The 24,385-nt window shown below is 45.6% G+C and overlaps 1 protein-coding gene across 3 annotated transcripts in view; it reads left to right on the top strand.

Moving 5' to 3' along the window:
• Nucleotides 1-24,385, top strand: part of UXS1 (UDP-glucuronate decarboxylase 1) — a 119,727-nt gene that overhangs the window by 25,475 nt on the left and 69,867 nt on the right. The window contains exons 1-3 of one of the 3 annotated variants that reach the window (XM_075917766.1): nt 4,482-4,664; nt 19,277-19,304; nt 22,595-22,643. In XM_075917766.1, coding sequence (XP_075773881.1) covers nt 4,568-4,664; nt 19,277-19,304; nt 22,595-22,643 — 174 coding nt within the window. In that variant the 5' untranslated portion in view covers nt 4,482-4,567. Of the gene's footprint in view, nt 1-4,481; nt 4,665-19,276; nt 19,305-22,594; nt 22,644-24,385 lie in introns of those variants that run through there. The other 2 variants (XM_025180385.2, XM_075917782.1) reach the window with 2 other exon arrangements.

Raw genomic sequence — 24,385 nt, 5'->3', positions numbered from 1 at the left:
ATGGGGTCCCAGGCAGATGCCAGACTGTGAGGGGAGCCATTTTAAAAACCAGCTCCCCATGAGCCAGAACTACTGTGGACAGAGGCTGCTTTGTGGAGGCCTCCCTTGCCCATCTGATAGAGGCAGCAGTGCATGGGGAGGAGACAGTAGCACCGGGGAGCTGGTGGGGGGTGGGGGGAACCGGCTTTTAAGCTGGCTTTTGCCAGCACCAGCTCCTGCCTCTTCCCCCTCCTCCACTGCCTCAGTAGGAGGCAAAAGGGGAGGGGGCAGGTGGTCCACGGAGCTGACATGCACGGGGAGCCTGCTTGAAAGCCGGCTCCCCACACGTTGTGCTCCAGCCTGCCCGTCTCACTCTCAGTGCTGCTGCCTCTCTATCAGAGGCAGCAGCATGAGGGGTAGGGGAAGCGGATTCGGTGCTTGTGGGGAGCCAGCTTTTAAGAGAGGCTGATAGAGAGGCAACAAGGGGTGAATTGTGTGTGTAGTCAACAAGATTAACAGATAAGCCCAGGTTTACTAGTTAATCATGTACTTGTCTACATGTTGACATCCCTGGTGCTTGGTGGCACCCCTGAAACCTGCTCGTGGACCCCCAGAGAGCCTTAGATCCCTGGTTGAGAACTGCTGACTTAAGGCAGTGGTCTCTAACCTTTTAAAGCATGAGATCACATTTTGAATTTAAACGCAATCCAGGATCCACCTCAAATCCAAACACCCTTGTCCCACCTTCTTCTTGCCCTTTCTGCAAGGCCCTGCCCTTGCTCACTTCATCATCCTTCCCTTCCTCATCCTCACTCACTTTTATCAGGCTGGGAGCAGAGGGTTAGGGTGTGTGAGAGGGGGATGCAGACTCTGATCTTGGGCTAAAGAATTTGGAGTGTGGGAGGGGTTCTGGTGACCACTGACTTAAGGTATCTCCACACAGAAAAAAAATCCCATGGTTACAAATCTCAGAGCCTGGGACAACTGACTTGGGCTCCCAGGCCTGACACAGCAGCACCAAAAACAGCCAGTCTATCCATTTGGCTCTGAAACACAACAATGGTGGAGGGACTCAGTGCCTAGCCTTTGGCCTAATCCCAAATGTCGACATTGCTATTTTTAGTTGATTCTTTGAGGTTCACTTCTGATATGGATTTGTTTTGGTTTTGGTTTTGTTTTCCATGTAAATGTACCCCTGATATCTCTGATATGCTCATTCGTGCTAAATAGTATCTTACTTGATCTGATCTTGCAAAGACTTGTGAACATGCCTCACTTTACACACATTACATTACTCACAAGTAGAGCTGGGTGAAATATTTTGGACAATTTTTTGGCACCAAAAATGCAGATTCAGATTGCTAGAAGCATTTTTTAAATGTGGATCCATTAGGGCAAACTGTCACAGTGAAAACAAAACAAAAACTGCAGATACAAATTACTGAAGCAGGTACTGGAAACTGTGTGTCCTCTCTCCCAGCTCAGACCTGTAACTACTGGGCTGTAGACTTACTCATACTTTCTCTCTCTAGCCCAATAACTTTTCAAGTATTTTATACAAAGTGGAGCAGCTTCAGCAGGAGAGACTGATAGAACCCCATCCCAGAGTAGCCAATAGCCTGGCAATAAGCCTAGGAGAGGGAGACCTGGATTCAAGATCCTGTTTCAGAATTTGGATTCAATTCTGGGTCTCTCACATCCCTGGTAAGTGTCCTAAGAACTAGGGCATGAGGCAACTTTTCTCCTTCTTGATTTTGTGAACCTAGCAAAATTTTCTTTTGCTTTCATTTAAAAATAGTTAAAATGCCCCCAAACATAAGACACTCTTCATTTGATCCACATTTTTCCAACTCTTTCAATTTGCCAACTTTCTGTTTGATCCAAACTTTTTTTCCCCAACCTGCCAGTAAACCAAAAAATCAGTTATTCACACAGCCTCAATCTTTTGACAATAAGATTTTTTCCTGATATTGATCATAATCTTATATCTTTATCAGTATTTGGATCAGCAGGATCCCATTCATCGCCATGCCTCATTTGCATATATTCTTGCTCAAGAAAGCACACTGTAGATGTAGCCTGATAGTCCCACAGGCTCTGTAGCTCAGGTGCTTGTCTGTTCTGGCAGTTTTCCCATTTGTAACTGCTTCTCTGCTCTATTTCTCCTCCTTATCATTGTATAATGTGCCTTGAAATCTGCCCCATTCATCTAACACAGGAGTGGGAAACCATTTTTGGCTCAGGGGAGCTGCTGTCTGAGAAGAAGAAAAACACTCCCCACATTCCCCTCCCACACCAGAGCCTAGGGTGCCCAGACTAGTAGATTTTGTGTGCTCCGGCCCCACAGGGAAGCGGCAGGGGGCTTGAGTGCCAGCACGGGCTCCCCAATGCTGGAGGGACCCCTGAGCCTCGGGGGCCAGATCCAAGCAAGCTGGGGGTTGGATCCAGTCCCCAGACCTGAAGTTCCCCACCCCTAATCTAGCAGGTCTAGAATGCTTGCATCTGTGTGAACGATAGGTTTCAGTGCATTGTAAAAAAGCTCTTTTTATGCTGCCAGCACTTCTTTGCAATTGTTATTTGTTCACTGGCAGCCTTTCTTACTGCTTGTACCATGGACCTGATTGTGTTTCCATACAATGTAACCTTATTTCATATTGTTTTAACATATTGTTTCTTGACACTTGCTCTAGTTGCTGAGCGGCTTCTTTCTACAACTTTTGTTTTTCTAGTCTTTCTTTGTGATTTGTTCACTGTGTTGAGCAATGTTTTTACTTCTGCTTTCCCAGCAATCTTGGTTTGCTTGCATTTGTGACTGGGTTGCAGTCACAGAAGACCCCTTGGGGGTGCTTCCCGGAGTGCTGACAAAGCCATTGACACATGCCTCTTTCCTCTCTGGGCCTTTTCACCACCTTGTATTCCTGGGCCAGATCTCCTGGTCTCCCCCCTGGCCAAGTTGCAGAGCTGAGATCACCGCCCCTCCCCTTTCTTCCCCCACACCCCCACTCCGAAGAGCAATACAGACACTAATCTTTTCAGGTCTGAGGAGAAAGTAGTTTTGGGTTCAGCTTCCAGGAACCCAATCCCCAAATGGGATCGGAACCTCAAATAAATCATTCAGATAAGCCTCCTTTAACAATGAAAGGAGGATGTACATATTGATTGCTTCTCCCCTGCTCCCTATAACAGTTATTTACACTGGGTTTGATAGCAGATAGTGATCACTCAGACACTGAGGTTACAGGAGGTATTTTGTCCAAAGCATCTTCTAATTATGCATATTTGTTACCATAAGTCCATTTCATAAAGCATGGCTGGGGGGTGGGGGAGAGAGGGCGACTGTCACAGCACTTTTCCTGTAATGTTCTGATCAGGGCTTCCACAAACTTCCTCTGTCCAGGCAGAAGCTTCGCAAAGGTGGGAAGGCCAGAGGCCTCCAGCCTGAAGCTCCTACTCGTATCCCTGCCTCTTGGACCTCCTGCCCAAGGCAGATAGAGGGTTGCTGATTCCATGGGGCTCTCCCTGACTTAGCTCCATACAGCTTCTTGTATGGCACTTACCATGGCTGGACTGCGACTCTATGACACCACTCCCTGGGCACAGCCAGGACAGGAAAAGCCATGTGGGTAGCTGAGGTGAGTCATTGCAGACTTGCAAACCCTGGAGTGCAGGGAGCCTGGGGAACAGGGACAGCCAGGGGCTGCACTCAGTACCAAGGATGCCATTTCGGGAGAGCAGAGGGGGCAGCAGCCGTGCATACCGGGATGTGGCTTGCTTTTCTTCCCATTCCTCTGACCATCTGGGAGTGAGGGGAAAGTCCTTGGATTCCATGAATTACTCCTCTGCCCCTCCCTTCACCAGCCAGGGGTGAGAGGCATTCAGAGAATCCAAATACTTTCCCCCTCGCTCCCTGATAGTCAGGGGAATGGGAAGAAAAGTAAGCTGCAGCCTGGTATGCATAACTGCTGCCCCCCACACCCTCGCTTGCCCAAAATGGCGTCTTTGGGTGTGTCTAGACTACATGCCTCCTTCGAATGCACCATGTTTTGTTTTGGTTTGTTTTGCCAGTGTAGGCCAGCAGCTAAAGATCTCTGTTTGAGGCAGGTGGGATGCAGCAGGTCCCAGGCCCACGTGTGCTTGCAGGATCTGGGCTATTGGGGGGGTTGCTCTCTCCGGGGTCCGTAACATCAGTAGAGCCGGGGCAAAGCAGCCTGGCTTCAAGAGGCAGACCCAGTGTTCATGGCACCATGCGGGGAGGGGGGGGGCGCTACACCGAGGGCGTGGAGCGGGCTGATGCCTGGGGGACGGAATTTGACAGCCCCACTTAGCACCCGCCTGGGTTCCACCAGGCGCCAGCGGGTGGCAGAGGCACGCGGCACAGCAGGGTCCGCGCGCAGGCGCACTGGGTCGCGAGCGAGGCCCCGCCTCCTTTCGCTTCCCTCCAACCCGCTTCTCACGCTGAGCGCGACGCCGGCCTGCGCATGCGCGCTGCGGGGCGGGGCGGGGCGGGGGGCGGGGCAGGCGCTCACTCGCTCGCGGCGGCGGCAGCGGCAGCTGCGGGCAGGGTTCGCGCCGCGCGCCCTGCCGGGGGATGGTGAGCACGGGCCCGCTGCTGCGCGCGCTGACCGCCATCGACCGCCGGAGGATGAAGCTGCTCATGGCGCTCGCCCTCGCCGCCTACGTGGCCTGTGAGTGCGCGGGGGGGCTCGCGCCTTCGGTCCCCGCCGCCGCGCTCCGGGGCCCGGGCCGAGCCGCGGGGCTGCAGCCTGCGCCCGGCCCCTCGGCTCGCCCCGCAGGGCCCATGGGCAGCCGTTGCAGGGGGGGAGGGTTCGGGGCGCCCTTGGCAGGCTGCTCCGCGGCTGAAACATCCGCCCCTCGCCCCCGGTGGGTTGCCCTGGCGGGGCGGGGGCGGCTCCTCTCCCCACCAACAGGTGAGGGTGCGGGGCAGCCGCTTCCCAGCCGTGCTTGGAAGTGACACGGAACTGGTGCCCCGGTCAGAAACCCCCCCTCACAGGAGATGGCCTGGGGGGCACCAGCCCGTTGGGGGGCGCTTGGACACCGCTGACGGAAGGGGGAACAATCACACCAGGGTCCTGAGCTCCAGGCTCCCCTCCCACCGCAATTCCTGTCTAAGGGGAGGGAAGGGGCCGCAGGAACCGGCTTGCAGCATTGCTTCTGATGGGCCTGACCCTCAAGAGAGCGTTCAGGCTCACTGCCTTGTCCGTGACACTTGGGTTCCCTTACTCACCTTCTAACGCAACTGTTGAATGTTTATCTTGTTTGGGGTGATGTCATACTTTTTTCTTCTCCATTGTTTTTGTGGTGAGCTGCTTGTATTGCTGAATGATGTGTAAGACAATGTGTTCATGGTCTAGAAGTGGGATGGGAAAAGGATTCTAAACCTCTTTTCCTTTCTGAGGTCTCCCCAACATGCTATAAAAACTCCATGGCCCACAACAAGTATTTTTCTGCATATAAAAGCCGGGGGGGCTAGCAAGTAGGAAAACTGTCTAGGGCCTTATGCCACAGGGAATTTTGTGAAGCTAAATTACTCCTGCATCAGTTTCAGACTAGGCATGTCAACCAGTAGTGGACTAGATTAACCAATAAGACTAGGCTTATTGATTCATGTAGTCAACTGCTGGCATTTCCCCCACCCCTGGTTCCCTCCAGCACTGGCTCTAAGGTACCATTTGCCCCTCCTGTGCTGCTGCCTCTGTCTGGGGTCATATTTCTATTTGTGACTGTTTAGCACCTAATATTTTTTTAAGTGCAAATAGATAATGCTGGAATATTGTGGGGCTGTGTTTTTTGTTGGTGGTGGTGGTTTTGTTTTTTTGCATGTTGGATTCTAAGATCCTGGACAGAAGCATAAGAATAGGTGGGAGAATAGGATAATTATTGAAAAGAAACCAGGTGGCTCATTGGACCTGAATTAAGTTGAGGCCCAAGAATTGTGGCATTGCCCTCCCAAGTTGTCTCCTTGCTGCCCAGTTCCATCTGTTCATTAGTGTTCTGTGGGCCATTTGTGTGTTTAAATTCAATTTATTTAATGATAGCTTACTTTTTTTTTTATTTCCAGTGTGCTGCAGATCTTTCTATAGTGCAGCTAATTGTTATCAATAGAAGTTGTCTGGGATGAGGCTTCAGGCTTTGGCAGTTGGGTTGGAGTCAGTTGGAGCTTTTGATACTACCAGGGATACATGACCTAATTTAGTTTTGGGTATGCAGGAGGTACCGGTAGTTTCAGGCTTTTTGCATTTGAGATGGGATATATGCATTACTACGTTCCTTTTCGAGCAGAAATGACTGTATATATTGGGAGAAAAGATGTTTGAGTGGCTCCACTGCATTCAGTAACTGCAGCTGCACTGGTGATGCATGCTGTTTCAACTAAAATGGGACCATTAAAATCATTCATTACTACCAGTAACTATCATTAGACTCCATAGGACAGGTCACACCTCACTGAGTTATTTCAGGTTGCCTGCAGACTCAGACAGGCATCAGTACATTGCTTTATATCCATTCACAATTTGAAGGTTTTCTTCAGTGGTAAGAGCTAGAGACTTTATTAAAATGAAAATGTAATGTCTAGAAAACCTTTAAATAGGCAGTTTAAAAATACACCAGAATTAGGTGGCAATTTATGTGGCCACATAATTATATTGTCTAGGCTTAGGCTCCTGGTTCTGGGTGAAATATTGACTGGATTTTTTTAACCAGCAGTTCATGTCTACTTTGTAGCACATAGGTTAAAGGGAGAATGGGAAAGAGTGTGAGGATATTTGCTGCGTGGACCTATAAGATCAGAGATTGCACATTCTTTAATGGGGGGAGGGGAAGAGATTGAGTAGCCTGAAACGGAATAGCTATGTATCTGTAATCCTATAGATAGTCATAAGATATGACTTTTGCAAATCAGTCACATCTGAATCTCTTGACTAGTTCTGCAGTAGTCAATAGTTTTGACTTCTGCATCATCAGTATGTTGTGACAGTCTTTTTGTAATACGCTGATCTGATAGTTCCTTGAAAAACTAAATGTTATCTTTCTTGAAGGTGTCTATTCCATCTCCCATTCTTAAAAGTATATTTGTTGGGATATTACTGAATCAACACAGTGAACTGGAGTAGTGAGATAATGCCATGCTGAAGTAGTGTGGCAGTTGAGAAAACTGAACTGCTTGAACAGGTGCATGTTCTGGCATATTTTTTTTCAAGTACTCTTTCCAGTGATTTAAGTGTTCAAAGTTTATGTACCTCCTTCACAGTTTTCCCCTACTCCTGTTTGTTGAATTGACTGTTATGAATTGTGGTTAAAATACAGTACAATAGTAAGACTGAACCGAATAAATATTATAAATAAGTACTCCAGACATTGTTTATGTAGAACTCATGCTTCCTGCTTCACAGAGGTATGTATTGTGAAACTTTGAACTATTGCTTGTCTGCATGTGTGAAAGCCCCAAAGAATGCTAAGGAGAACCTCAGACTTTGGAAGCTGGATGTGGCCTCTGGCTTGCCTGGATCTGGCCCTGAGGCACCCCCCGTCAGTCTCTCTCTCTCTCTCTCACTCACTCACTCACTCACTCACTCACTCACTCACTCACTCACACACACACACACACACACACACACACACACACTAGTAGGTTGCCCCCCCCCCCAGCCTCTGGTGTGCAAGGGGAATGTAAGTAGTATCTTTGGGCTTCAGTCAGGCGCCAAGTCAGTGAAGGTTTTTTGTGTGTGGCCGCTAACTCAAAAAAGTTTCCCCACCCCTGGTATAAAGACCTGCTGGGAGGGTTTGTGTATGTAGCTTATACAGTAGTACATATCCTACATGGTCTCTACTGGCTCGTACTGCATCTTTTCTGTATAGTCATATTTTTAGTAGTTGTACCACTGCTAGAGCTTTTGCCACCTCCAGCAAAAGACTCCGGCAGCGGGGAAAGACTGGCAAGACTGGAAGGGCTTAGGCTGCAGGAGATGAGTAGAGAAAGGCTATTAGCTTCCTGACATTGGGGCATGTTGCTGCAGGGGAAGGCTCTGGCTGTGCAGGAAGCAGTGGGAAAAGGCTGCCAGCTTCCCTCTGCTGGAGCCCTTCCCTGCCTCAGAGAAGACTCTGGTCAGTGGTAGGGATGTAAAGGACTAGTTGAATATCCAATAAGCAGATGCTTATTGGATGATCGACAGGATAGTCGACTAGTCCCCCCCTCCCCCGCCTTTATTGTATCTGATATTTATCTATCTATCCAGGCAGCAAGGGGGGGTGAGAAAAGGGGGGTACTTCAAAGCGACAGCACCGTGCGGAACCCGGTCTCTGTGTGATGCTGCCGCTTTGAAATGCTGCGCAGAGCCCGGGATCAGCTGGGGAGTCCCCAATTGACCCTGTCTCTGCACGGCATTTCAAAGTGGAAGCACCCATGTGTAGTCTGGAGTCAGCAGAATTTCCCTCTGGCCCTGGGCTGCATGCTGAGTTTCAGTTTTGAAATGCACAAGAGCCCCTACTGGGGCTCTTGTACATTTCAAAGGAGGGATGCGGAAGTGCCTGTTGACTAGTTGAAATTCCATTGACCACTCGACTAGTAAATTAATTGATATTTAATGTCCTTAGTCAGTGTGCAGCAGCTGAACCCTTTCAGTGCTGCCTTCCCTCTGCCAGAGCCTGTGGAGACAATGTGGTTTTTTTCCGACAGTGTGGCTCTCCATGCGCCACATCAGTTAATAATATTCCATAGTAAGGTCTAGTATTCCTACGACGTTACTTGTACAAAATATATCACAGTACATTTATTACAATAAAAGTTAAACATGTCAAAATGAGTAAAGTATATTTTGGGAGGCCATTTTGATTTTTTTCTTCTGTATTGTTTGTTTACTTAATTGTTAAATTGCAAAATTGATTGACTCTGATCTCCATATTTGTGTAACTGAGGCCCTTTGTTTTCAATTTAAACTAATTTTTTTTAAAAGGGGTCTCCCAAACTTGTTTTTTTCGATTCTAACCATACTTTTGTATCATTCAAATATATTAAAGTAATCTCTGTAGGGATGCATGTGACTAGTTGCCCCCCCCCCCACCTCCACCTCTGTAAGAGAGAGGCAGCAAGTGGGGGAGTGGGAGCCATCTTAAAAGCCAGTTCCTCTTAGCACCGTCTCCACAGGGCACAGGGGAAGTAGAGGCACAACGGGAAATGGTGCGAGCAAGGACTGAAGCAGTCTCTGTTGACACCAGTTCTGCTGTGATTCTGCTTTTGAAATGTGGGAACCCCAGCAGGGATCTTGTACATTTCAAAAGCAGATGGGAGGAAGCAGTGGGGCTCTTGAACATTTCAAAGGCTGAGGAGCCACAGGGAACATGGGGAGCCAGTGGGAGTCCCCTGCTGGCCCAACGTTCCCTGCTGGGCTCCCACTTTTGAACTGTAGCAAGAGCCTGGAGCCCCCTTATCAACTAATCAAATAGTTGATGGAAATCCCATCAACTATCCGATTAGTTAATTAAATCTTGGGAAAATAAAATATATTGCATGTTATATATGGTTTACAATAATAAATGAGTCTGTGTGTGTATATGCAAAGCTTCCTATTGAAGTAAGGTTATCTATTAATCTAGAACAGGGGTGGGCAATAATTTTTGATGGGGGGGCACTCCAAGATTTTGGAAAATGGTTGAGGGCCGCACTCTTCCATGATATTAATGGAGGAAGTGTGGGGTCTGGGATGGAGGTTGGGTGAAGGATGAAGTTGTGACCTGAAGCACTGGATTTGGGTGCAGGGGTTTGGGCTGTGATCTAGGACAGGAGGAGATTGGTGTACTGGGTCTGGGAGGGTATATGGGTACAGAAGGGGGGTAGAGGGTTCGGCTATGTGGAGTAGGGAAGCAGGAGTGGGGGGCAGAGGGTTGGGGAAGAGAGAGACTGGGGTGCCAGAGACAGTCTCTGGCCAGGAGATTTACCTGGGTGAGTCCCAGCCAGCAGTCCGGCACATTTTTTAGGCAGACAGCCTGTCCTGCCCTCGCACAGGCTGCAGGGCCATGTGCATGTGTGAATATCTACGAGCCAGATGGGAGGGGGATGTGGTGCTTCATTTGCTGCCTGTTGTTCAAACTGGGAGCTCCAATTGGCCAGTTTCTGGCTAGAAACTGGCCAGTGGGGTTATGCTGGGTGCGGGAGCAGCACCCAAAGCCTTCTGCCCTCCCCTCTGGGCTCAGTTTTAAAAGAGAAATGGTCCCACAGGTGCTTTTCTGAGCGGTGTGTGGGTCGGGTGAGGTAAGCAGGGAGCCTGCCTGGGGCTCCCCACAGGCCAGATCCGGTGGCTTGGTGGGCTGGATCTGGCCCCTGGGCCGTATTTTGCCCATGCCTGTTTTAGAAGATACACAAAATAACCGGACACACATGCAAGCTCTGAAGTACGTGAGCATCTGAATGCAGTGACTAATATTGTGCCCACCACATACACATTTCAAGCTGTTGGCGGATAACAGTTTAAAGATCTGACTCACTAAAATGGGAAGAACATCATAATCTACATCAGTATATTTTGGAACACAAGAAAGTATTTGAAAAGTTTGAAACCCAAAAACCAGAGGAAAAAAATAAATTGAATGTATGCATTGCAAATAGTGTGGCCTAATTATTAAATATAAATATTTACAGTATAATAGTTTTAAGTCTAGATAATACATTAATTGAAATGAAAAGCTTTATTTGGGGATTAGAGATGTATTGTTTTCTTAAACTGAGGTAGCATTGTATTTTGAGTTCTGTTTTAATTTTGCAGCAAGCCACATTGAATTTCATTAATCAGATCATTAATCTTTTGAATACTTTTCTCTTTGTGTATGTCAACCAAAATAAACCCTGATATTTACCAAGAAAAATTAAGTTTGTTTCCATTGATTTCTCATCTTTTTTGTTGTTGTAAGAAATATTGAAAAATTCCTAGAAATAATTAAATGACGTAAAAATTGTCCTGCCTGTAATTCAATCATTTAGCACTAAGCTTCATTAATAACTTTCAGTTAATCTAACACTTCATGGGTCTGATTCTTCACTGTCTTGAGCTTTGTGTAGTTATTTACTTGTTTGCCAAGTGAGTGTTAAATGCTACCATGCTCCTTAGCAGTGTTTCACACTGACTTTGGGCAATAATTCCTACCGGTGTTAAGTGAAAAGTAGTGGAAAATTAGGGCTTCATCTATGTGTTTGAGTATCTGGAATCTAACTATTAATAAAAAGTTGTAAATGACTTTCAGAGTACCATAGGTCATCCCTAGCCTCCTTCCTCCTATCAACTAACAGGACAGGTAGGTCAAGGCAAACATTAGTGGTCTGTGTAATACTACACTGGAGCTAGTTTTTGTGCCAGTCTTCTGTGCTGTGAGCACATCTGATTGCAGGCTCAGGGTTGGATGGAGATGTCTTTCATTTGATTGTGCATGCAGATAAGGTTCCTGCCTTGCACTGCTCCCAGTTTCTCAGACGATTGGTCTCTCTGTTCCTGGCTGTGCAGCCCATGGTAATGTATTACAGTTCTAGGCCTATAGGAGTTTCTGTATTAGAAATAGAGGCAGATGGGCTTGAGGTATAGACATTTACCTCCCCCCCGTCATCCCCCTTCTGTTCTGAAATTTGATTTGTCTTTTTCATGTGTGTTCATTTTTTTTTATTGCATCCTTTGGTATATATGGCTGTGCCAATTTTCTTCCACTATTTGATCCGAGGAAGTGAGTCTGGCCCACGAAAGCTCATCACCTAATAAACCATCTTGTTAGTCTTTAAAGTGCTACATAGTCCTGTATTTTGTTTCACCTTTCACCTCAGTCACTCTTCTGTGAAGGAGTTATGTCCCCCCTCAGAGTTATGAAGGACATAATGGTCTACTCATCTTTCTCACTCTCTTCTCTCAGTTGTTCGCTCTTTGGGTTGCATTTTCTCTCTCTTCACAGAAGCCAAGTTGTTACTCAGAAGGTTAGAGATCTAACCCCTTTAAAGTTTCACTTCAGCCGAGTGATCATTCTTCTGCGGAAATTTACCAGTCTTTTTGTTAGCCTGTCAAACTTCTCTGAGCAGTATCAGTAATATCCCCCTAACATCAAGTGTTGCTATTGAGAGGTGCTATGTACCCTTTTAGTATTGCCTGGGAAACAAAACTGAAGTTTTGGGACAAGCTTATATTGACAAAGTACATTTTAAAATGACTAAATTTTTAGACTGCTGCCGCTTGGGAAAGAAGTAGCTGTGTCATACGTACCTTTCTAGGGTGGACAGCGATGTTCTTTAACGTAGGCCAGTGGTCCACGATGGTACTACATGGGGGGTCTGTGGAAAGTTTAAAAATAAGGATTGGGCCCACCACTGTGGGCCCAATTCTTTTTTTCCTCTTCTTTTTTTTTCCCCCCTTTTCCTTTTTCTTTTTTTTCCCTCCCCCAGGGAGTGGGGAGGGGTATTCCATGAAACATTAATAGATTGAAAAGGGGTCCATATGCTTGAAAAGTTTGGAATCCACTGACTTAGACTATATACAGCCACTGCTGTAACTAAATAGCTGTTGCACGTCCACACTGGGCTCCTTGTGTTGGCAGAGCATACCCATACTAGTAGCTCTTGCATTGACACACAGCAGTACATTTTGGGTAGCTATTGCAGCTGACCCCAAGGTGTTTTGGGAAGGGCTTGCAATGTCTCTGGGAGCAGATTAAGTGTTATGTGATGCAGGGTTTTCAAATTTTCTCATTCCATGGACATCCTATGAAGGTTCTTGCAGCTTTTCAACTGCACTGGTAACCCGTGAGCCAGCCATCTGTCAGACTGGATCCTGCATTGTTCTTCTGCTGTGTGTCCTTAACATATCCCTTCTCTTCCATGCCCTGAGCAAGTTTCTGAGATTGGAGCAGAGCTCTGCCTGTAAAGCCTCCTTTCGTGACAGATCCAGGTGATCCAGCACCTTCCATGTACTTTAGCTGGGAGCGCATTGGCTGTGTGGAGCTGGCATACTCAGTTGGGTGCTCTCCACACTGAGCAAACAGGAAGAGTAAGTTCACCCATGTGCCTGACTTCAGGGCAATGGAGTTCAAAATAGGTATGTAATAGTATAGTTGATTAACCCCTGCGTTTACCGGCTTCTATGAAGCTGCCAACCCCCCTGCACTTCTGACTCTCATACGGAGGCAGCAGCACAGGGGTAGGAGGATTGATGGCTCTGTGGGAGCTAGTATGTTGGGGAGCGGACTTAAAAGCTGACTCCCTGTGTTCCCCGATCCCTGCAGAGCTGCTAAGTCCCCTTCCTCCCAGTATGTAAACATGTAACTGCTGAAAATTTCACCGGTTATATGTTTACCAAAAACCTCCACGTTTTAACATCCTTGGTATAAATAGGGATACAGATGGGACCTCCCTGGTCCAGCAACCTTGGGACCTGAGCAGAGAGGTCAAGGCTCCCCTCTGGCTGTTGGTCCTGATCCCTGCTGCAGGCCCACTGGTTCTGGCTGGGGCTGCGCTCTTGCTGCTGGCCCAGGGTGCAATCCTGGGCTGTACTCCTGTGCACTGGCCCCACTGCCTCCGGCCTGGGCAGGGCCGATGATGATGGGCGATCACTCATTGCTGAGTATGATCATCTTCCATGGGAGTTGTGGACCCTCAGGTGGCTGATAAGGCTGATCTTTAAACTACAAGTTCTATTACAATAAGGACAGATGTTTCCAGGCACAACAGCAGACAGTTGATCATGACTAAAGCCAGTCTTCCCTTCCTTAGCTTAACAGTGGGCAAATTCAAAATGCAGGGAGCCATTGTGTAGGACTTCTTTCCATTTTGAGAGATCCTGGGCATGTGTTTCTCATGCCTCAATGTTGCATTTCTTTAAGTCATCCTTTAGTAAGTCCTTATTACACTTCCGTTGTCCTTCTGCGTTATGGTCTCCTTCTTTCAGCTGAGAAAACAGGACCTATTTTGGGAGGTGATAGTCTGGCATCCGAGTGATGTGACCAGTCCAGCAAAGTTGCTGACAGATGATCATTGCCTTGATACTGGTGGTCTTTACCTCTTCCATAACATTAATGTTAGTGTGTCCATCTTCCCATTTGATCTTCAAGATCTTGCAGAGACAGCCTTGGTGATACCTCTCAAGGACTTTCAAGTGACGTCTGTAGGTTATCCAGTTTTAAGACCCATACAATAGTGTTGGGAGAATGACGGCTTGATAGACAAGAAGCTTGATGTCTGTCTGAATGTTGTGATCTTCAAAAACCCTGTGTTGTAAACCATCAAAGGCTGCACTGGCACAGCTCAGACAGTGTTGGATTTCTATACCAATATCTGCTTTGGATGAAACCCTCCAAACCCTCCAAGTTAGAGAAAATGATCAACATTCTCCAGTACCTCATCATCGATTTTAATAGATGGGAAAAGGACAAGAGTCCTAATGCCTGGATGTGAAGATGTATGCAGCTTGGCTTTGCAGAACTATAATGTCCTGTTTTAGAAACTGCCCTCCTCTCAGTAGCAAGGGCCTTCATTCTCTCCTGCCATTACCCCTAAAATAGATTAGGTGGGTTCATGCAATGTTTGCTTTCTGGAAGCCATAACTTTAAACATGTAGTGTCTGTAGTATTAATTAACATTTGAAATGACAGTCTTCACAGCACTTCACTGTTAATCCTCAAAACACCCCTCAGTTATTTTCCTGAAGGGGAAATAGAACCAGAGGTCCAGAATTTTGGTCTGGATCAGAGGCAGTCAAAACAGAATGTTAGCTCTTTACTCCCTTGTAAAGTCCATTATACAAGGCCTTTGTCTCTCTCAAAACACTCCAGAACCTTGAAGTTTTCTTTTGAATTTAAAAAAATCACACCTATCTCCTGCAGTGTACAGATATCCTCACAGGTCACAGAGATACTGCAGGCCAATATGGCCTTAGCTACATCTCTGTCTATCCTAAATGCTACTGGTCTGATCTTAACTCCTTACCCATGAAGTGAGCAAATTGAACTTGAAATAATTAGGATCAGATAATCGTGGGACTACAGTGGTTCAGTTCTTCCAGAGTTATCGTTTTCATGTCACTGCTCTTTACTTCCTATCAGAATGGTTATGGAACAATATCCCACAAGGTCTGTCCAAATGGTTCCTGAACTGACTAATCAAGACACAGTTGTAGATTTTCTTATTACTTTGCACATTTGTTTTTATGAATGGCTGCCTATTTGTGAGCTCTTTTCTAATTGTCCTGGAATAGCTGCTTGTATGCACTTGACTCAGATTTCTAATTGGGTAGTGTGTGAGAGACAGGATGTAAGTCTTCCATCAGTTAGAAACCCAATACTTATTTATCAGTCTCTCACAAGTAAGTGGCTGATCAGTTTGAAAACCCTTGTTTCCTCCTTTCCTCTTCTCCCCATTATTTGTGTGAAGGAGAAGCTACTTATTCCCCCAACAGGAATGGCAGATAAATGCAGTTCCTCTTACTCATATTGCTATTCAGGCAGTCCCCGAGTTACGTGGATCCGGCTTATGTCGGATCCCTACATACGAACGGGGCTTTTCTCGCCGCGGAGGACACGGGCGGCGGGACAGCCCAGGCGCGCCGCGGTCCCGCCGCCCGCGTCCTCTGCGGCGAGAAAAGCTGCTCTGTGTCTCCCTGGTTTGCTGTGGGGGGGGGGGGCGCAGCTAGTGCGCTCCCCCCCCCCCCCCCCCCCCCAGCAGACCAGGCTTTTCTCGCTGCGGAGGACGCCGGCGGCGGGACTGCGGCACGTCTCGGCGGTCCCGCCGCTCTGCATCTCCCTGGTCTGCTGGGGGGGGGGAGGCACTAGCTTTTCTCGCCGACGCCTGGGGTAGAGCAGCTGAGGCGCTGCCGGGTTGTTCCCGCAGCGCCGCTCCTCGGCGCTACTGGACCAACCCGGCAACATCCCAGCTGCTCTGCCCCAGGCGTCCAGATTCAGCCGCTGTTGAAACTGACCAGCGGCTGACTACAGGAAGCCCGAGGCAGAGCTGCTCTGCCTCAGGCTTCCTGTGATCAGCCGCTGGTCAGTTTCAGCAGCGGCTGACTTGAACACCTGGGGTAGAGCAGCTGGGGTGCTGCCGGGTTGGTCCAGTAGCGCCGAGGAGCGGCGCTGCGGGAACAACCCGGCAGCGCCTCAGCTGCTCTACCCCAGGCGTCGGCGAGAAAAGCTAGTGCACCCCCTCCCCCCAGCAGACCAGGGAGATGCGGAGCGGCGGGACCGCCGAGGTGCGTTGCTGCGGGGACCTACCCGGCAGCGCCCCAGCTGCTCTGTCCCAGGTGTCCAGATTCAGCCGCTGTTGAAACTGATCAGTGGCTGATTCCAGGAAGCCCGGGGCAGAGCAGCTCTGCCTCGGGCTTCCTGTAGTCTGCCGCTGGTCAGTTTCAACAGCGGCTGAATCTGGAAGCCAGTTCCGACTTACATACAAATTCAACTTAAGAACAAATCTACAGTCCCTATCTTGTACAGGTCCCGGGGACTGCCTGTACTCAATACTCAGCCTCCTACCTGCTGTTGATCTTGGGTCTTGTGGTTTTTTTATATTCTTTAATTCCTTTCTCAGTTACCAGTGCCTTTCTCTCCTACATGTTTTCTTTCATACTGTTCTGCAGCTAATTCTTATTCTTGGTTGCCAAGTTCTGTACAGCTCAGTGTGAGACCCACTTCTCCTCTTGCCTTCCCTCCCTCTTCCCCACCCCCTGAGATAAAAAGCATCTGGAAAGAGGAACTACTAGGGAATTCCTCTTGTCTGTCTGCAGTACTGCTAGGTGAGGGAATCCAATTTAGGGATGTGAATGACTAGTCCTCCCCTCTCTCCCCCCGCCTCTATCAGAGGCAGCAAGGGGGTGGGGGCAGAAAAAGGGGCACTTCAAAGCAGCAGCCTTGCGTGAAGCCTGGGACGAGACCCCGGCCTCCAAGTGGCGCTGCTGCTTTGAAATGGTACATGCATGCGGATTCCAGGGTCTGCTGCTTTGAAATGCCGCATGCAGCCGGGAGGGAGAGGGGCAGATGGGAGTTCCCACGCTCCCTGCGGCATTTCAAAGTGGCAGTGCTGCATGGAGCCGGGGATTAGTTGGGGACTGGCTCCATGCAGTGCTCGTGCTCCCTGCGGCGCTTTCGCCTTTCAAGTATAGCAACAGCCATAGGGATGGCTGGAGTACCAGTGCTGGCTCATTCCGCTGCGGGGCGCGGGAGAGAGGGGGGGCAAGACCGGAGTGTCACAGGCTGGATCAAGGCAAGCTGCAGGTGCTAGGTTCCCATCCCTCCCCAGCCTTAAAGCCTTGTAAGGGTATATCTAGACTACATCCCTCTTTCGAAAGAGGGATGTAAATTAGACCTATCGAAATTGCAAATGAAGCCAGGATTTGAATTATCCCACGCTTCATTTCGTCACTCTAACAGGAGGCTTGGATACACTCAATGAAATCACACCGGGTGCGTAACTATAAGAGGTTTTATTGCCAGGGCATATTACACCTCACAGCCTTCACGCATTACTAAATATGTGCTTTTCACTGTGGAAAAGCAAGCAATGAAGCAAGCAAGAATCCAATGTTTATACCCTTCTGCTACAGACAGTCCTGGACCCTCCGTCCGTGCTCTTGAGGGCTAGTGGCGGGTGCTGCTCTAGCATGGGGAGTTCCTGGGCACCCACACAGCCTAGGTCCACAGGTGAGACTGTTCACTCAATTAGTGCCTTTTGACCATCTTCTAATTATTTTTCTTAGGGATGTAAACATCCACAAGCAAGTTTCTAGCAGGAAACACCACTGCTATCTAATTCTGATACATCATGTCCTTGGGCCAAATTATCTTATAACTTGCTTATGTTGCAAGCTCATCACCAGTTAAAACTGGCTCACTGCTGACTCTAGCCAGACTGTCTGCGATAAGGTGCAGGGGTAACTGGCGGTCAGCCCTGACACATTTGCATAATCGCGTCACAACGTTCTTTAGAAAAACACTATTTTGAATTGAATAGTACAGGATCTTTTGAAAAAGGCTTTTCTTTTTGAAAGATCCGCGTCTAGACTGCGGTTTCACTTTTGAAATAGCATTTTTTAAAAACACTGTGATGCTATTATTGAATATTTTAAATAGAAAGGCGGGGTAAAAATATTTAAATAAATAAATCAAATAAATTATTTAAATGAAGTGTGGGAAATTCAAATCTCGGCTTCATTTGCAATTTTGATATGTCTAATTTACATCCCTCTTTCGGAAGAGGGATGTAGTCTAGACATACCCTAACTGTTGTTGTAAGCTCTATCTTCTATATACATATGAGTGCTAAAAACAAATAAGGAATTAAATACAAGCCTGAGGCTAAGACCTTACATTTGAACTGCCTTTATATGGCAGACTAGTTCATTAACCAGTTCTCCAGGCAATTGAGAACTTCCGATATTTTTTGTGTTCAATATATGCTAGTATTATAACTGAAGACTTTTCACCCTCCTAAGAATGAAGGAATTTGTGTGCTTACCTGGAGGGTGATTGTGCAAGAACTTCTGGAGAGACAGATTCTATGCTGCAGGGCAAAAGTTGAATTAAGATATGCAATTTCAGCTCTGTCAGTTGCGTAGCTGAAGTTGAAATAGCTTAATTCGGCTTTTGGTGCTGTCTGCACAGCAGGAAGTTGAAGGAAGAACACTCTCCTTTTGACTTCCCTTACTCATGAAATTAGGGTTACAGGAGTCAAAGTAAGAAGTCCTCCATCTTGACATTATTTCGATATAACAGCTTGCTGTATAGACATACCCAATGTGTTTCCCTTACGGTACTTGTTGACTATTGGTCTTGTGCCGGTGGACAGATGGGATCCTGACCACTGCTCTGCCACAGTGGCCCCTGACCAATCGGTGGTGGGCAGGTTAGTCTGGAGCAGGCCCTGTCATGATTGTCAGCAGGATTCCTGCCCTACAGACCTGGCAGGACCGCTGCCCTGCATTGACTCAGCAATGGTTGACTTGTTAAACAATTCAATTTTAATTTAATATCTGTTTGGAGTAAGTATTTCACAAACTGATACACTGCATGTTCTTTGTTTGACACAAAAGTCTTTCTCTTTTACGTCACAGGAGAGCCTTGTCTAACTTCATCACTTTTGTTTAACTCGTACAAAGGGTTCTGATGACTTGGTGTATTTCAAGTGACTTGTTTTTAGAATAAATAAGTTTAGTATAGTTTTAATAAAGTCTACTTTTGTTTTAAATTTCTTCCTATGAGGATGACATAAATTAAGAAATAAATAATAGTTTGTTAAATGTTGTTATAATATTCTCTCTCTCTTTCTTTTTAGCTGTATGGGGCAACTTTATCAACATGAGGTAATACATTATTTTGTACCAGTATTTTTATCTGAAACAAGGTTATTTCTGTTACCATCCCATCATGCCAGCTCTTAACAGTAATCATCATAGACTCTGTTCCTGTAATAAAAAGGCCTTAAACGTTAGAGAACTACCACAGGATTGTGAGTGTCTTCGTTGGCAGGGACAAAAAATGCTGAGTTTCTTCCTCTTCATTCCCCTGGAGTGGAAGGATTTCCAGGATAACAAGCAAGGATTTGCAGCTCATTAAATCTGTTGTGCTAGATGAGCCATTGTCTCTAATCGCCCTTCTGTCCACACAAGGAAAACCTCTGTCCAAAGCTTTAGGGTGCCTTAAGACGAGGCTAGCAGACATGTCTGAAGGTGTATAGGCTTGATCTTAGGTTTTGTTTCAACCTAGCACCCAGTTTAGTACAGCACCATTGTGGATTAGCCACATGGGTTTGACACAGCCTGGATGGAGTATCCCCACCTAACTACAATGGAGTCACTTCCTCCGATGTGTGGAAGATTCCTGCTGCTGCTGCTGCCTGCAGCCTTGAATCAAGGAGGGTTCATCGTGTGCTGAGACAACTCAAGGAAATTAATTTTGATTGTAAGACATGATCTTATGTGGGAATATCCCCATTGAGTTAACTTTAGGGGAGAGACCATCTACATAGCCTCATTCCATAGAAGTGGAGTATTTGGATATGCCATCTCTGGGTGTGTTAAGAAGGGAAAAACTCACAATAAAACTGCAGTTTCTTTGTTCTCAAACTTACAGCATATGAACCCACTACAACAGATTTGACTGTTGAGATTGCTTTAAATACCTTTTAATGTCTTGTGTTTTGGTTAAGTTTTTCCTTAACCACTTACTACAAAGGAAACAATCCTTTGTTCCACAGATGAACAGTAATGTTATGAACATGGTCTATTTTCAGAAAAATATCTGACATGGTAATTATTGAAAATTACTGTATGTTACTCCTGAATAATATTCTGATGATGCTGTGTTAACCTGCAGTCAGTTTTTGCTGCTGCTACAGTTAGTGGCTGACTTTTGTAAAAAGATTCTCTAGAACCTGATGGTTCTACTTAATACTGTACTCCTTCCTGGGGCAAAACTACAGAAGTCAGTGGGAATTTTTCCTGAGTCAGGTATGCTGGATGGACTAACTAACTTTTTAAGATTTTTTTTTCCCCAGAATGATGAGTAGAATTGTTGTTCTGATTTCTAACACTGTGGTATGTGTGTGTGTTGTTAACAAAGGGCCTTCTGTTTCTCTAGGTGTAATGACTCTTGGTTCCATTTAAAGGAGCTCTGTTTTACTTGAAAGAACTCCATTTTGCATTGGCTGCCCATGAAACCTCTAGTATGCAAAAACTTGCCACTGTAAATCACGTTGAATAGTTCCATAAGCTGTCTGAAATGAAAATTAAGTTGAAACAAGGATTCATGCAAACTTAAGTAAAATTAGATAGGCTTGAAGTACACTAGCAAATTATGTTTATTAAACTGTGTTGCTCAGAATGGGGAAAATCCACATACCTGAACAACGCAGTTATGCTGACCTACCTCTTGGTTTATGCAGCTTTATGTTGATGGGAGGATTTCTCGCAACAGCTACGTTCCTGGTCCTCAGAGTTGGAATACCTACCCTGATGGGAGAAGCCCTTTGTAGGCATAGGTACCGTCTTCTGTGAAGCTCTTTAGGTGCACAGCTGCAACCTTTTAGGAGTAGGCAAGCCCTTAAACTAGATGGTGTGCACACAAATTCTTCTGGCTAAGTTTGTAGAAGTTGCTTGCTCAAAGGAAGAATATCACTAATCACTTTAGATGTAATATGCATGTACACTCTAAATGAGATAACAATGAAACCTGTACAAGAGACCAGCTTTATTCTGCAACTTCCTGTCTTGAGGCCACCCTGAAGTATCTCCAAATACATTGGTATGGCTCCACTTTTCCTGAGCAACCTTTAAGTATGTTTTGTCCATTAAGTTGATTAAATGTGTGTAGTAACACATCTCTAACCTGTTTCAAGTAAATGGTTAACTGATTAGCCTGGGCTCATGGTTAACCATCACCATTACACGCCTCCCCCCTGTGCTGCTGTCTCTGTATGAGATGCAGTAACACGGGATAGGGGTGTTATCGTGGGGAGCTGACTTTTAAGCAGGCTCCCTCCACGTATGGGCTCTCACAGAACCCCCACCTCCTGCACCGTGAGCACTGGCTTCTGCTTGCCCTTCCATACTGCTACTTCTGATATAGCGTGGGGTGGGGGTAGGCGGCTCCCCATGAGCACCAGCTCCTGGCTGCATTGCAGGGGGGCAGGCCACCCTTAGGAATCAGTGCTTGCGGGGGAGCCGGCTTAAAAGCTGAAGGCGTTACCCATAGAATTTTTATTATAGGTTGGGAAATGAAGAATTCATCTTAACTTTCTGATCCTAAATCAGTGGTGGGCAACTTGCAGCCTGTGGGTCTCTTGCATCCCACTGGGGCTCCACTTGTGGCCTGCGAACCCCCTGGCTGGCCCCCTCCCAAGTGTGCTTCTGATGCACTGGGGCAGTGGAACCCTGTACTTCCTACTTCTCCCTCCCTCCCTCCCAGCATTTTTGGAATGCTCAAATTGGCTGATTCGTGCGCCGTCCTAATTTTTCCCCTTCCCTCCCAGAGTTTGAATTCAGCAAATCAGTGTGAAAGAGTCATGTGCTGGAGAGGGATTGACAGGGGCGGGGGCTGTGGGTCCACAGGTGGTCCCCAGTGGGTATGGGGCTGCTGCAGCCCACTGAGATGGAGGGCTGCTCATGTGACGTACTCACAATTCGTGATGGCCCATTATGTCCTAGATTGAGCTTACAAATTCAGCAGTTGGAAAAAATATATTTTGTTACACTGAAACAGTAAATATACACCCTTGAAAGCCATTTTAATCACGATTTCTAATACAGTTGCACTACAAGTATATTTTTGGAGGAGGTGACTTACCCTGTGATGGGATGAGTAACTAGATTAGCTTTTTATATTGCACTGAATATTTAATGTAATGTGGAATCTATCGTGTTGATCAAAAGTGCTAACTTTGGACCTGACTGAAAGCCCATTAGAGTAATGGAAAGGCTCCAGTTAACTTGAGTAAACATTGGATCAGAAGGTGGTCATTTGCTCTTTGTTTATGTATCTCTAGAGAACCCATTCTAAAGTCATAACTTTTTAATGGAAATATTAAAAAATATAGGAATGTATTTGAAATGTAGCTTACTTGATTTGTTCATGGTTTTTTTTCCACTCTCAACAGGTCTATTCAAGACAACGGGGATCAGAAAGTTGAAAGTAAGATAGAGGAGGTCAGTTTATTAGGTGGTTAATGTCCTTGTTTATTTGTTTAATTTTCTTTTTATTAGAATATTTTACTTTATTACTCTTCCACTAATATAACCCTCAGCATTAGGTCTCATGTCTATACTGTTCTTCATTATAAATGGACCCAAACAGGTTCTAGCACTGATCAGTTATTTCCCTGCTTTCCCTACACTTTTCTCAGAACTCTGAAAATCTAATCCTGTTTGCCAGAGTGTCTTCCTAACTATCCCCGTCCTGCTAGGAATTGAGTCTTTATCAAAATTAAGATTGCTATGCCAACTCCTTTTTCTGTCACACCTCCAAAAAATTAAGTATATTCAACTTTTAGCAAGCATTTTACTACTGTATTTTAAAATTTTCACGTGTGCATTGCTTTGTTTTTAACTCTTGAGCAGATTAACCAATTATTTTAACAATGAAATACTATGTTGATGAGCACAACAGAAGAACTTTATAAATTTGTACTAGGTTTCCAGTTCAATAGTACTGAAAAATGAAAGTTGAGTAGCATATATAGACAAGGTTGTGTGACTGTTTAGTTTTAGGTGAGGTGAGGCAATCAACAGTGTGATAGGAGAAATCTGGTGAATCAATCTCAAAAGAATTGTATACCACCTGTTAGTTCGAATCTGATTTGAAGCCTGTTGAATTTACTTGATGTCTTTTCATTAACTTCAGTAAGCTTTGAAACAGGCTTTTATGCCTAAAGTGTGCTTTTGACATTTTGGATACAACTGCAGTAGGTTTTTTTTAAAGTTTAGAAATGCTGTTTTTAACTTACTTTTTTTTTTTTAAGATTTACAAATCTGTGACTATCCAACATGCAAAAATTATTGTAAAAATCTTGAGCAATAAAAATTCTCTAGAGCTTGCTGAAAGTACCTAGACCTTAATTACACCACCTTTATTCACACTGTGTAATACTTTTCTCTTAGAATCAAAAGGATTGCTTATTGAAGTATTACTCAGTGTGAATTACTGAATTAATAAGCCTAAATTATAGTTCATAGTGGGGTGAGGGGGATGAATAACACAATGCACAATTTATTTCAGTTCCTAGAAGCTGTTAGTTATGAAAATCTAACCTGTCAGTATTTTTAAAAGCAGTAAATCCACAGTTTAATGGATGCTGGTGCTAGTGATACTATTTCAGGTGATACTGAAGAGATGCTCAGGTTAAATTTAAAAATTAAATTGGGACCAAGTGTTTATAAAACATAAAACCAAAAGAAGTATGCTCAGTTCATCTCCCTTGTTTAAAATTCAAAGCTGTCATTACATGATAAAGAATCTGGAAGTCAAACTAATGTAATTTATCACAGTCTGTGTGCAGAGAGTTAATCTAAGAACATAGATATTAGTGGGTAAACTGCATTTTTAAATTTTTCCCTTTTCCCCAGTGTGTCTATAACAATCTAGTTGAAGAAATGTTTAGAACATTTTTAAATGTTTCATTGTCTCTTTAAAAGTGAGGCCCTGGCAACTTTTAGTCTTTAAAGTAATTTTCACAAGAGTTACAGGTGTTACTAAAATCCATCACATGTGGAGTATGTATAATTATATTGCTAGCCTAAACTTCCCTAACAAATTAAATTCATTTCATGTGTTGTCCTAAACTACTGTTTACTGCTGCTACATGCTTTTTAAACAGCTACACTTCATGCTCTGCATGTCAGTAATAGTTGGAGTAATTCCCTGTGTTTGTAACAGATTCTTTTTCTTTTTT

Source organism: Pelodiscus sinensis, chromosome 1 (genome assembly GCF_049634645.1).
Source record: "Pelodiscus sinensis isolate JC-2024 chromosome 1, ASM4963464v1, whole genome shotgun sequence".
Classification (NCBI taxonomy): domain Eukaryota; kingdom Metazoa; phylum Chordata; order Testudines; family Trionychidae; genus Pelodiscus; species Pelodiscus sinensis.
The sequence above is the reverse complement of the archived record's forward strand: the minus strand, read 5'-3'. Positions and strand labels throughout refer to the sequence as shown.